General features: G+C 50.1%; 1 protein-coding gene across 1 annotated transcript; it reads left to right on the top strand.

Annotated features, from left to right (window-relative positions):
- The first annotated feature begins 961 nt into the window (after positions 1-961).
- LRRC23 (leucine rich repeat containing 23) lies at positions 962-13,334 on the top strand. The gene is made up of 8 exons (XM_080987222.1): positions 962-1,121; positions 3,514-3,648; positions 5,395-5,507; positions 5,690-5,943; positions 6,059-6,189; positions 6,980-7,116; positions 9,831-10,098; positions 13,020-13,334. Exons 2-8 carry the CDS (start codon positions 3,523-3,525, stop codon positions 13,059-13,061), a joined length of 1,071 nt encoding a protein of 356 aa, XP_080843348.1. The 5' UTR covers positions 962-1,121; positions 3,514-3,522; the 3' UTR covers positions 13,062-13,334.
- The last annotated feature ends 39 nt before the right edge of the window (positions 13,335-13,373 follow it).

A 13,373-nucleotide genomic window follows, 5' to 3' on the forward strand; every position in this document is an offset into this window, starting at 1 on the left:
CTGGCAAGCATAAGTGCTTGCATTGACCAGCATGGTCAGAATGACGCAATGTTGAATTCCTCCCAGAAAGCTAAAGCTATGCTTTTAAAAAATAAAATATATTGACAGCCACAGATTGACAGATTACATTGCTACACAGATAAGGGACATGAGGCCTTGGACTTAAGTCCAGCTAGCACCATGCTGGCAGCCAGAACACACACTCAGCTGAAGCTAGGGCAGAGTTCACAGAGGACGAGAGTCTGAGTTGAGCGTTTCCCAATGGGATATTTATTTATTTATTGTATTGTACAGCAGCCACAAAATTAAAAGACGCCTGCTTCTTGGGAGAAAAGCAATGACAAACCTAGACAGCATCTTAAAGAGCAGAGACATCACCTTGCCAATGAAGTCCGTATAGTGAAAGCTCTGGTTTTCCCAGTAGTGATGTATGGAAGTGAGAGCTGGACCATAAAGAAGGCTGATCGCCGAAGAATGGATGCTTTTGAATTATGGTGCTGGAGGAGACTCTTGAGAGTCCCATGGACTGCAAGAAGATCAAACCTCTCCATTCTTAAGGAAATCAGCCCTGAGTGCTCACTGGAAGGGCAGATCCTGAAGCTGAGGCTCCAGTACTTTGGCCACCTCCTGAGAAGAGAAGACTCCCTGGAAAAGACCCTGATGCTGGGAAAGATGGAGGGCACAAGGAGAAGGGGACGACAGAGGACGAGATGGTTGGATAGTGTTCTCGAAGCTACCAGCATGAGTTTGACCAAACTGCGGGATGCAGTGGAAGACAGGAGTGCCTGGCGTGCTCTGGTCCAGGGGGTCACGAAGAGGCGGACACGACTAAGAGACTAAGCAACAACAAGAGGTGAGGTTTCCTGCCCCCCCCCCCCCGCGCCTCTTCATGCAAATCATGCCGCTCCCTCAGCCAATCAGCGCCCGCGCCTGCCTCGTTCCAGCCCCGACCCCTCCGCACTGGGCGACAACCACCACCCGTCAAACAGGTCGCGGTTGCCCGGGGAGCGGAGGCTTCTGGCAACGGCGTCCGTCCGGGCCCGTAGCAACGGAAACACCTCGCCAGCCGCCGCCTCGCCCCGGCCAAAACAGCAGCAGCAGCAGCAGCTCGGAGCTTGAGCGTGGGTAGCTGTCGTTGCTCTTCTTTCTTCCCCATCCTGGATCCTCCCCACGCAAAGGGAGAAGAAGGGTTAGCAGGGAAGGGAGATGGGGAGAGGGGTCTGAGGGGTCTGTGGCTTGGCTGGTTTGGGGATCGCAGGCTCCGAGGGTCATCATTTGCTCAGGAGGGCAATAGCGAAGGGGGGAAGTTGAGCAGGCGCCGCTTCTCTCAGCACTGTGACAAGTTACATCTGTGAATTTTCTCCCCCTTTTAAGGGTGAGCAGGTGGCGGAAGGATAACAACAAGGAGATTTAAAGAAGGAACTATTGGAAACTCAAGGCAGTAGAAACATAAGATGATTAGAGCCCCACTGAACTTGACGCATGGGGAGCCCCAACAAAAATTTATAATTTGGCAGAATATTTGGACTATATGATATGTATTTGTATAATTTGGAGTACTTAATGTGATTTGATTGGATTGTTAAAATGGAAAATTTAATAAAAATTATTTAATAAATAAAAAAAAGGGTGAGCAGGTGGCTGAGCTCCTCAGCCCACAACTCTTTGCCTTAGCACTGTTTAAAACATGGCAGGATCGCATCGTTGTGCTTGGTCGTTGCTGCTTTTTGCCCTGCATTTTAGACTTTTGCTCCTGGCTCCAGAACCGGGGTGGGAGGTGGGGGGGATACGGGTTCCATCATTTTCGCAATTCTTATTGCTCTCTGATATATAGATTGTCACACATATATTTTTTTAGTTTTTCTCAAAATTGTTGGGCAACCTTACGCTGATAGAGACATTTCTGAGGTGTCTTGTCATTGTGACCAGGCCAGTTAGGGGATCCAGGCCAGATGGCAATAGCTAGACAGCAAAGGTAAAAAAAACCCCTCAGGTGGCCAGAACTTAAATCAAGGACCAATTGAAATACAGCAGGGGTTACCTGTGTGGTACCCAGGGGTGTATGGGGTATTAGGGGTGGGGTAGTACTTCTGCTGGGACGTGGGTGGCGCTGTGGGTTAAACCACAGAGCCTAGGACTTGCCAACCAGAAGGTCGGCAGTTCAAATCCCCGCGACGGGGTGAGTTCCCGTTGCTCGGTCCCTGCTCCTGCTAACCTAGCAGTTTGAAAGCACTTCAAAGTCAAGTAGATAAATAGGTACCACTCCGGTGGGAAGGTAAACGGTGTTTCCATGCGCTGTTCTGGTTCGCCAGAAGCGGCTTAGTCCTGCTGGCCACATGACCCAGAAGCTGTACGCCGGCTCCCTCGGCCAATAAAGCGAGATGAGCGCCGCAACCCCAGAGTCGGCCACGACTGGATTAATGGTCAGGGGTCCCTTTACCTTTACCTTTAGTACCTCTGCTGGGGCACATGACGCACTCCTTCTGGGGTCGTTTGGCCACCTTTGGTCCCCACCCTGCACTCAGCACTCACCTGTGACTGCTAGACGCTGTCAGCATGTGACATTGGTCACACCCCGGGAACGACTTTGACGGGTCAGCTAAACCAGGTGAGGGTAGCCGCTGGGTCTCAAACCCTCAGCGAGTTGGGGACCTCCCCTGCATGTGATGACATGATCCGGTGAACTGAGTGGATGAGACCAAGAATGGGTTCAATGGTCAAGAAGGTGGTTTCTGTATGTACTGTAGAGGAAAGTGAGGGGCAGATGGGGCTTGTCCACCAGGGATGGTAGCCCATCTAGGAGAAGGGAAACACTGGTCCTACAACTCCACTGCCTTGTGGTACATCTTCAGGAGAAAAGGGGGAAAGGCTAAGGAGTAAACCCTACACAAATATGGAGTCCCTAAGACAGTTGGATGATGCCTTGTACGCCTCCTTCCGGCAACTCCTGGAGCCAAGCTGGTGCCAGACGTATTGCTTCCTTTTGGACCCCATCAGCGATGTCGAGAAGGGGGTCTTGAAGTCTGGGCAGCCCAGGACCTCCATCCCCACTGCTCAGGCTTGTGCCCCAAGGAGGTCACTTTAGTTTGGCCCCCAGAGGCTCATTCCGCTGTCTCTCAAGACAGATGGATGCTGGCAACAAACTCATGGACAAACATGTGCCTGCTTAGGCCTCACCTATGCTGCTGAAATTAGACTTGAAACATGCTTTCTGCCATAGCTGATAGGATTGGTCGCAGTGTGTGCTTGGCTGTGGTGTTTGTGTGTGGTGCCTACAAGTGGTTTGCAAATGGGACCACATTGACAACCCCTGCTTTTCCTAAAATGTGCTTCCTACCACTACCAAGGATGGGATGAGATGCTGGTGGGATGCATGGATCTGGGTTGAGATGAATGGGTATTTCTTTCACCAGTAGCCCACAGTCTAGGCTCGTGTTCCATGGGAATTTGGGGACTCTCTCTCTCTCTAGCCAGTGGCTGAAAAACCACATTTAGTCTGTTTTGTTGTACCAGCCCTTGAAAATGTCAGATGAGGAGCCAGATGATGAAGATGAAGTCGAAGATCAGAAGGATGATGCTGAAGAGAAAGGTGGAGACGAAGTGGAAGGGGAGGAGGAGAAGGAAGCGCCAGAGGAGGAGGAGGAAGAGGTAACAGATTGGTGGCTTTTTTGTTTTGTTTTTATGTTCAGAAATGCAGGACACAATTCAACCAAAGTTAGGCTCTTTCATGTCAGTGGACGAAGGGTGAAATCCTGTACGTGAGTTCTGATGGCTGAGGAGTGATAGGATTTGGAGGAAACCTTGCTTGGTCCATGGGTGTTAAAATAAGGTATCGCCAGCAGAACAGGATGGAGTCCTGGGTGATATCTGAGCGGCAGACAAGAGCAACACATTTACCCCCATACATGGCACAGCATTCCACCGGCCCTAGACTGGGCAGAAGAAATTTCTTCCCTGTTGACTTCCGTGGTGGAGAAAGGCAAATACTCAAGATGGGTCTGTTTCTTGTCTGCTGCCTTGGCCGGAAGATTCAAGGCTAATCAAAGAAACATTTCAGCATAGTGTAGCATAGTATAGCATCAAAATAGTAATTTTCTTTATTTGCAGAATGTGAATAGATATCTTTTCAAAATGAGAGCAAGAGCAAATGCTGATGAGGAGATGGGAGTCTGTTTGCCTCAAATTAGGCCTCGTATAAATGAGATTACCTGCCAAAAGCAAGCTCACACCTCTCATTGAGTTTGTATACATACTTAAAGTACATATGCAAGAGGCTCATTGGTTATTATATTTCAGGAATGGTTCATGTTCTTACGTAACGTAGCTGCATTGTTTCATACTTTCTGGGTGCCCCATGGTCATCTCTGTAAAGGATCATGGACCCTGATTTTATCTAAGGCTGCCAGACTGCAACACAGATTGCAGCTGCCATTTACCGTATTTTTTGCTCTATAAGACTCACTTTTTCCCTCCTAAAAAGTAAGGGGAAATGTGTGTGCGTCTTATGGAGCGAATGCAGGCTGCACAGCTATCCCAGAAGCCAGAACAGCAAGAGGGATTGCTGCTTTCACTGCGCAGCGATCCCACTTGCTGTTCTGGCTTCTGAGATTCAGAATATGTTTTTCTTGTTTTCCTCCTCCAAAAACTAGGTGCATCTTGCGGTCTGGTGCGTCTTATAGAGCGAAAATATGGTAGAATCATAGAATCATAGAGTTGGAAGAGACCACAAGGGCCATCGAGTCCAACCCCCTGCCAAGCAGGAAACACCATCAGAGCACTCCTGACATATGGTTGTCAAGCCTCTGCTTAAAGACCTCCAAAGAAGGAGACTCCACCACATTCCTTGGCAGCAAATTCCACTGTCGAACAGCTCTTACTGTCAGGAAGTTCTTCCTAATCTTTAGGTGGAATCTTCTTTCTTGTAGTTTGGATCCATTGCTCCGTGTCCGCTTCTCTGGAGCAGCAGAAAACAACCTTTCTCCCTCCTCTATGTGACATCCTTTTATATATTTGAACATGGCTATCATATCACCCCTTAACCTCCTCTTCTCCAGGCTAAACATGCCCAGCTCCCTTAGCCGTTCCTCATAAGGCATCGTTTCCAGGCCACTAAACTGGGGGGGCAGAGCGGCAATGTCTTTGATCACCTCTGACCCCATTCCAGTCTTTTGATGTGGCCCCCTAACCTGCCTTCTGTAGCGAACAGAATTCCAGGTGTAACACAGGTGAGAAGGCACAGTGTGTGTAAAATTTGTGGGGTTGAGGGATAAGTCGCCATTGCCTGATCTCCTGATTCAGAGGCAAATTTAAAGATTCAGCAGAAATCTTTGCCGCTTGACAACTTTAATTTTATCCAATGTCTTTTTTCTTCTTGCTGTGCTTCCTCCCTCCCAGCACCAAGTCTCAAACCCTCTCACCGAAGAGCACATGAAGGAAGGCCTTTCGATGTTATGTAAAACCGGCAATGGCCTGGCTCATGCATTTGTGAAATTTGAGGCCAAAGAAAAGTGAGCGCACAGGCATGACTGACCTGCCCCCCATTTCTCCTCCCGTCCAATGGGTGCAGCTGCCCAGAAACGGGATAATTTCCTTGTCCAATCTTCCTGGGAAAATTGAGCAGTTTGGGACAAACGCCCTGGTAAGCTAGCACTGGTAAATAACATTGCTTTCTGCCCTCATCCTGCGGTAGGGAACTGACAGACATCAACCTCATTCAAGGCTTCATCCACTTGCGTTATGTAGACCTGTCCGAAAACCTGCTCCGAGACTTGTCCCCACTGTCAGGACTCACGCATCTGCTGTGGCTGAAGGTGGATGGCAATCGGCTAACTAGCGCCAGCCTAGATGAGCTGATCTACCTGCAGCATGCCAGCTTTGCCAGCAATCACATCAAGGACAGCAATGGCATTGGGCACCCACGGCTGGTCAGCCTCAACCTGAAAAGTAGGTGTGCAACGCTCAAGAGAGTCCCTCTAGCCCTCAACGACAAAACTCATCCTCTGTAATCTCCTGGGGGAAAGAATCCCTTTCATCACAGTCTAATTCTTCCGTCACCCAGGTAATGAGATCGAGACAATAACAGGACTGGACCCAGAAAAGCTGTCAAATCTGCAGACAATCGAATTGCGGGGAAACAGCCTAAAGTCTACAGCTGGATTCTGCCTGCCCAAGCTGAAAACCCTGTACCTGGTAAGAGAACTTTACTGATGACGGCTTCGTTAACTACGAACCCCAAATGCCTGAGCAAACACATGTGCTTTCAGTATCACCAACCTCAGGGCTACTCAGGCTTCATGTGGCCTGTTAATTGTATGCATGCAGTTAATGTCATGCGTGATTATGCTGTGTTTCATGCTGCAACAGAGTTTTGTAGTATAGATATGCCCTCAAATCTATTAGATTTCGACAGGTTACCAGTTATAAGGTCCGCTTACCTTGCTGGGTATATGGATGTACTCTGGATCAATACTATGTCTGAGGACGTGGGTGGCGCTGTGCTCTAAACCAGGCATAGGCAAACTCGGCCCTCCAGATGTTTTGGGACTAGTCGTCAGGGACGCTGAGTTTGCCTGTGCCTGGTCTAAACCACTGAGCCTCTTGGGCTTGCTGATCAGAAGGTTGGCGGTTTGAATCCCCGCTACGGGGTTAGCTCCTGTTGCTCCGTCCCAGCTCCTGCCAACCCAGCAGCTCAAAAGCACACCAGTGCAAGTAGATGAATAGGTACCGTTGCGGCAGGAAGGTAAACGGCGTTTCCATGCACTCTGGTTTCCGTCACAGTGTTCCATTGCACCAGAAGTGGTTTAGTCATGCTGGCCTCATGACCTGGAAAGCTGTCTGCGGACAAACGTCGGCTCCCTCGTCCTGAAAGCGAGATGAGCGCCGCAACCCCATAGTCGCCTTTGACTGGACTTAACTGTCCAGGGTCCTTTACCTTTTACTATGTCGTCTTTCTCTTACATTGCAACATCTTTCCCCCTAGGCCCAGAATGCCATTACCGTAATAGAGGGCCTAGAGGACCTGGGGCAGCTCACAACTTTGCATCTGCGTGACAATCAGATTGAAACCCTGGATGGCTTCTCAGCAAGCTTGAAGTCTCTCCAGTATCTCAACCTACGGTGAGTTGTTTCCCGTAGTACAGAATTTCCACCAGGGCCTCTTAGAAATAAGAGGGGAAACGGCACAGGAGGCAGGGAGTGGTATCTGAGCCAAGTCTACGTTTGAGACTGGTTCTTAGCTCCTTGAAGTATTTGTTGTAAATCAGGGGTGGTTAACCTGTGGCCCACCAGAGCAGTGTTATATGGTCCCAGTGGCCATATAGTGGCCTATCCATGCGTCAAAGGCCCCTGCCATTCTCGGCTCACTCTGGTGCCCTTTCTAGAGTCTATGTATGTACAGCACAAGGGATGCGGGAGGCACTGTGGTCTAAACCACAGAGCCTAGGGCTTGCTGATCAGAAGGTTGGCAGTTCAAATCCCTGCGATGGGGTGAGCTCCCATTGCTCGGTCCCTGCTCCTACCCACCTAGCAGTTTGAAAGCACTTCAAAGGGCAGGTAGATAAATAGGTACCGCTCCGGCGGGAAGGTAAACGGCATTTCCGTGTGCTGCTCTGGTTCGCCAGAAGTGGCTTAGTCATGCTGGCCACATGACCCAGAAGCTGTACGCCGGCTCCCTTGGCCAATAAAGTGAGATGAGCGCCGCAACCCCAGAGTCAGCCACAACTGGACCTAATGGTCAGGGGTCCCTTTACCTTTACCTAACCTGTGGCCCATCAGATATTGGACTGTAACTGCCATCATCTCTGGCTATTGGCCATGCCAATGAGACTGATGGGAATTGGAGCCAAACAGCTTCTGGGAAGGATCACCCCTGCTGTACAGTGTTGTTACTGAGATGTTGAACCATATTTGGCCACCAAATCTGAGCAGGAGTGGTTGGAATGAGAAAATAAGAAATCTGTGAAAGTAGATAGCTGTAGCTAGCAATCCTGAGCACGAGCAGTCTATCTGAACAGTGAGAACTTGGAATTTCAACATCAGCATCCTTAAAGCATAGGTAGGAAACTGGATCTGGCTGGTGGGCAACTGATGGGGTGCTTTGAAGTCCCAACAATCTCAGGACTTTGAAGTAGGGCTTGTGCAGGGCATTGTGTGGTGCTTTGAAGCGGCACTAATCAGCTGATTGGAAGCACTACAAAGTGCTGAGCAGTGCTTTTTGCAAACCCCTGGATCAGCTGACTGCTGACCACCTGCCTTGCTCTCGCTGCCAATCAGCTGACTGACAGTGACAGTAAGCCTCCCTTTCCAATGCGCAACTAAGAGTGCACTTTAAGGCTCTCAGCTGTGCACTGGCAGCACCAGTGCACAAGGAAAAATAATGTCAGGTGTGGAGGAAATTGCCCCATGAGCCAAATTGGGCCCGTAGGCTGGGCATTATCATTTTCATATTTATATTTATTCCCCTGCCACTCTGGGCAGCTTCCAACACATATAAAAACATGATAAGACCTCAAGCATTAAAAACTTCAGGTGTCTTCTAAACGTTGTGTAGTTCTTTTTCTCTGATGGGAGGGCGTTCCACAGCGAGGGTGCCACTACCGAGAAGGCCCTCTGCCTGGTTTCCTGTAACCTCACTTCTTCCAGTGAGCAGGGACAGGGAGTATCTAAATAGTGCCCAAGTCAGGTACACAGGACGCACCCTCCAAGGGGCAGGGCATGGAAGGAGCCCGCTTTGGCCCTGGCACAGGGGTGCACTTGTGTGCCCCAGTTCAGGGGAGTGGGCGGCAGCATTGCCGACCACTCTCCTCTCTCCACCAGAGCTGCCAGCTGGCTGTGAGGAAACAGAAGATTGGGAAGGGGGAGATGTGGCTGGGCATGTCAGACAGGGGCAGGACACACAGAAGGTGATCTTCAACCTCTGTGATCTCCAGTCTCCGCAGTTGGCAGAGCGCAAGGGGTGGTCTCTCGGGGGGGGGGGGGCACATGGCTCATGCCTCCCAGGTTGTGCGTCTGGGGCCATGGCTCCTATGCCCCCCCACACTATATCACTGGCAGTGGGGGAACTCAGAGCTGGACCTCAGTGCCCAAGCTGAACGATGGGGGTGGAGATGCTCCTTCAGGTATAGGGGGCTGGGGCCATTTAGGGCTTTAAATATCAACACCAACACTTTGAATTGTGCTTGGAGATGTAGTGGAAGCCAGTATAGATTTTTTAGGAGCTGTGTTATGCGGTCCCAGTGGCCATATAGTGGCCTAGCCATGCTTCAAAGGCTCCTGCCATTCTCGGCTCACTCTGGTGCCATTTCTAGAGTCTATGTATGTACAGCACAAGGGTGGCACTGTGGTCTAAACCACTGAGCCTAGGGCTTGCCGATCAGAAGGTTGGCAGTTCGAATCCCCGTGACGGGGTGAGCTCTCATTGCTCGGTCCCAGCTCCTGCCAACCTAGTAGTTTGAAAGCAGTGCAAGTAGATAAATAGGTACCACTCTGGCGGGAAGGTAAATGGCATTTCCGTGCGCTGCTCTGGTTCGCCAGAAGCGGCTTAGTCATGCTGGCCACATGACCCGGAAGCTGTACGCCGGCTCCCTCGGCCAATAAAGCGAGATGAGCGCCACAACCCCAGAGTCGTTTGCGACTGGACCTAAGGGTCAGGGGTCCCTTTACCTATGTACAGCACAGGAAGACTGCCTTGTGCATAGAAGGTACTTAACTATGGCACTGGCTGTTAAGGGAAAACTCTGGCATCAGAGAGCCAAACCGGTGCACAGAGGGAACATTTTCAGCAGGAGGACCTGGAAGTTCCCGCACCTGCTAACTTCTTCGTTCTCCTGCAGGGGGAATGCGATTGTGCAGCTCCAGGAAGTGTCAAAGCTGCTGGTGCTGCCCATGTTACGAGCCCTGGTCTTGCTAGACAACCCTTGCGCGGAGGAGGGGGACTACCGGGTGGAAGTGCTGGTGATGCTTCCACGCCTTGAGCGCCTCGATAAGGATTTCTTTGAAGAGGACGAACGGACGGATGCCGAGGAGCTACGGCAGAGGCGCCGGGAAGAAGAGCTGGAACTAGAGAGAGAGAAGGAGAGAGAGAAGGAGCTGGAGCTGGAAGTGAGACACAAAGGGGGGTGGCAGGAGGGGCAGCGAAGGCTCAAATTGTCAGGAGCCACAGAGAACCACACTCTCCTCCCTTTGGTGACACAGCCTCTTTCCCTGCCGTTTTTTAAAGTGATAAAATTTGGCTATAATGGAGGAGGGGGTGGAAAGGAGTGTGTGGATTTAATTTACCATCATACCTCGGGTTGAATGCGCTTTGGGTTGAGCGCGTTCAAGTTGCGCTCCGCGGCAACCCAGAAGTAACGGAGCGCATTACTTCCGGGTTTTGCCACTTGCGCAGACGCTCAAAATGACGTCACGCGTATGCGCAGACGTGCCATCGCTAGTTACGTTTGCTTCTGGATGCGAACGGGGCTCCGGAACAGATCCCATTCGTATCCAGAGGTACCACTGTATTTGTTTCTCCCCATAATTTGAGCACAGGGGCAGGGGTGGTGCGAATAGTGTGGATCCCCACTTAAGAAGAGAAAAGCCTGAAATCAGGAATCTGGTCACTTTCAGCCTTAGATCACTCCCTGCGTTGTCGCTCTCTCTGGGCGGGATCCAATCGCATGCATGCTAGTTGCTTTGTTAAAAGCTGACCTGGAGGTCTTGCTCAACAACAATGTTATAATGAATTCGGCGCAGCACATTATACTGGGGAAAGGGGTTGAAAATGAAACAAGAAGTCTTAATGCCATTTTTCAAATCTATGGCATGGCCACCGTTAGAATACTGCAGACCGCTGTGGTCCTCGCATCTCCAGATGGATATCTCAGAGCTGGGAAAGGTGCAGAAAATGGCAGCCGTTGACACCCACACCCATTCAAAGTGCTTGGCCCAAACCACAAGTCATAGGCTTTCTGCCCTGGTTGTTGAGCTCCCAGAGACACCTGGCTGGTCACTGTTGGAAAAAGAGTGCCATAGGCCGATCTTCTGGGCAAAATATCTTGAGATGTTTCAGGTGGCAAGTGAACATTATCGGGAGGATGAAAGCATAACATGGAAAGTAAAGATGCTGTGAGTATGTGTTTAGCCTCTCATAGGCCTGGGTGTCCACCGCTAGCATGCTAGCCTTGTTCAGCAGCTGTTCTTAACTCTTTGTGTGTCAGGACTCCGAGCGAATGAGAGAATGAATGAAGCAATTTTTTCACATCCACATTTCTCAACCGGGGGGCACCCCCCAAAGTGAGTGTTTCCCAGAAATATGTGCAATATAAGTAACACATTCAAAGTCATGAAATCTCAATCCATTTGAAAAGTCAAATAAAATACCGTATTTTTTGCTCTATAAGACTCACTTTTTCCCTCCTAAAAAGTAAGGGGAAATGTGTGTGCGTCTTATGGAGCGAATGCAGGCTGCGCAGCTATCTCAGAAGCCAGAACAGTAAGAGGAATCCCTGCTTTCGCTGCGCAGCGATCCCTCTTGTTGTTCTGGCTTCTGAGATTCAGAATATTTTTTTTCTTGTTTTCCTCCTCCAAAAAGTAGGTGCGTCTTGTGGTCTGGTGCATCTTATAGAGTGAAAAATACGGTAATTAGGGAAGCCAGGTTCGAAGGAGGGTGTGGGGTTTTTATGTTAGCTAAAAGGCGGTTATGTTTTGTTTTTGTTTTTTTAAAAAAACACTGCTTTCAATAATCCCACACCATGTGACCATGGTGCCTGTCACAGACAAGATAACAGGCTGCCTGCCAGAACAGGACACTGAACCAGCACAGGCTGGGAGCAACAGTGTCTGTTGGTGGGCATGGGTGGGGAGACTTTTGAAGCAGGAATTCAAGCAGCTGGTTTCCTTCTTTCTAAGGAATGCTTCCAGATGGGTGCTTTATGGCAGGACTGGTGCTCCTCATGCATTCAAGTGTTTGCAGCATCCACACAACATAATTGGTGTTGAAATACCAGCCCATTTCCCCCCTCCCCCAATTTAATCTGGATCTGTCCTTTCTGGATAAAATCCAATAAATTAAAAATAACTCCTGCCAGTGGTCCATTTGCAACCCCTTTGCTGTGCTGTAGCTATGGGGGGGGGGGGGGGACCAGGTTTTTCACCCCAGGTGAAACCCCCAGAGGGGCGCCATTGAGGCTCCCAGCCCGTGTGTATGTGTGTGTGTGTAGGCAAATGCATGTGTGTGTGTGTGGGGGGGGGTGTCTTTGACCTGGGTGAAATAAAGCCTAGTTTCACCCCTACTCTTTGCAGCTTCCGCCTGGAAGCAAACTGTAAATGTCAGCATTCTGTGCTTTTAGTTGTGTGATCCTATGGCTAATCCGAAAATGAATAAAACCATACCTACAGAAGAGAATATATATATATATATAGAGAGAGAGAGAGAAAATTGATCACCACCATTTATTAGTTATAAAGCTTCTAATATGTTCTAGATGCTATAAAAACAGACAGACAGACAAGCATAAGGCTAGCTCAGTTGGTAGAGCATAAGACTCTTAATGCCGGGAATATGGGTTTGAGTCCCACACTGGCCGGAAGATTTCTGCATTGCAGGGGGCTGGTTTTGATGACCCTCGTGGTCCTTTCCAACTCTACAGTTCTGTGAGTAGCTGACCGCTAATGAAAGAGATGAAAGCAGAAGGCAGTTGGAGGGAAAGGAGAAATTTTGCGCTAAGGTTGTTAGACTTGATGCTCTAGTAGTGCGTAATCATCCAGGGAGAAGTTTTACACCAGCCGCCTCAGAATTGCTGGCCGCTGCGCATTCCCATCCATTTCAGCAGAGTCGGCACAGAAGACCCTCTGTGTGGATTGCGCACTTCTTCTGATCTTAGTATCTGGGCTCTCAAGAAGCAGCCCTCTCCTTGTGCGTCTTGCGGGTGTCGTGTATGCCAAATCAGGCCGCCTGCCACCTGAAAGACCCTCCATCCGGAAATAACCCAATTTCCCTCTCTTCTTCCTATCCACTCCGCCCCCTCCCCTTTTTCTTCCAGGAAACGGATGACCTCGCTCAGGAGGAAGATGCGCCAGAATGACACGAGAGTGCCAGTCCCCAGACAGGGCGTTTGCCCAGAGCCGCTTTTCCGGAGCTCAGCTGCCAGCTGCTTCGCGGAGTGGAGCAGGAGCAGGAGCTCGCCTTGCAAAGCCTCCTTCTTTCCTGCGCTGCGCAGCGCCGACCCAAGGAGCGCTGCTTCCCTGGCGCGTAGTACCCGAAAGGGGCCGAGAGACAGAGGAGCGTCTCTGCGCTTTGAATGGGATGTGATGTGATGCATGTGACTGTGGATTAAAAAAGGAGGGCAGGAAAAGAAGTCTGATGGAGCCGGGCTGAGTGTGTTGTTTTTGGCATC

Source organism: Podarcis pityusensis (assembly GCF_964106645.2).
Source record: "Podarcis pityusensis genome assembly, chromosome: 17".
Lineage (NCBI taxonomy): Eukaryota > Metazoa > Chordata > Lepidosauria > Squamata > Lacertidae > Podarcis > Podarcis pityusensis.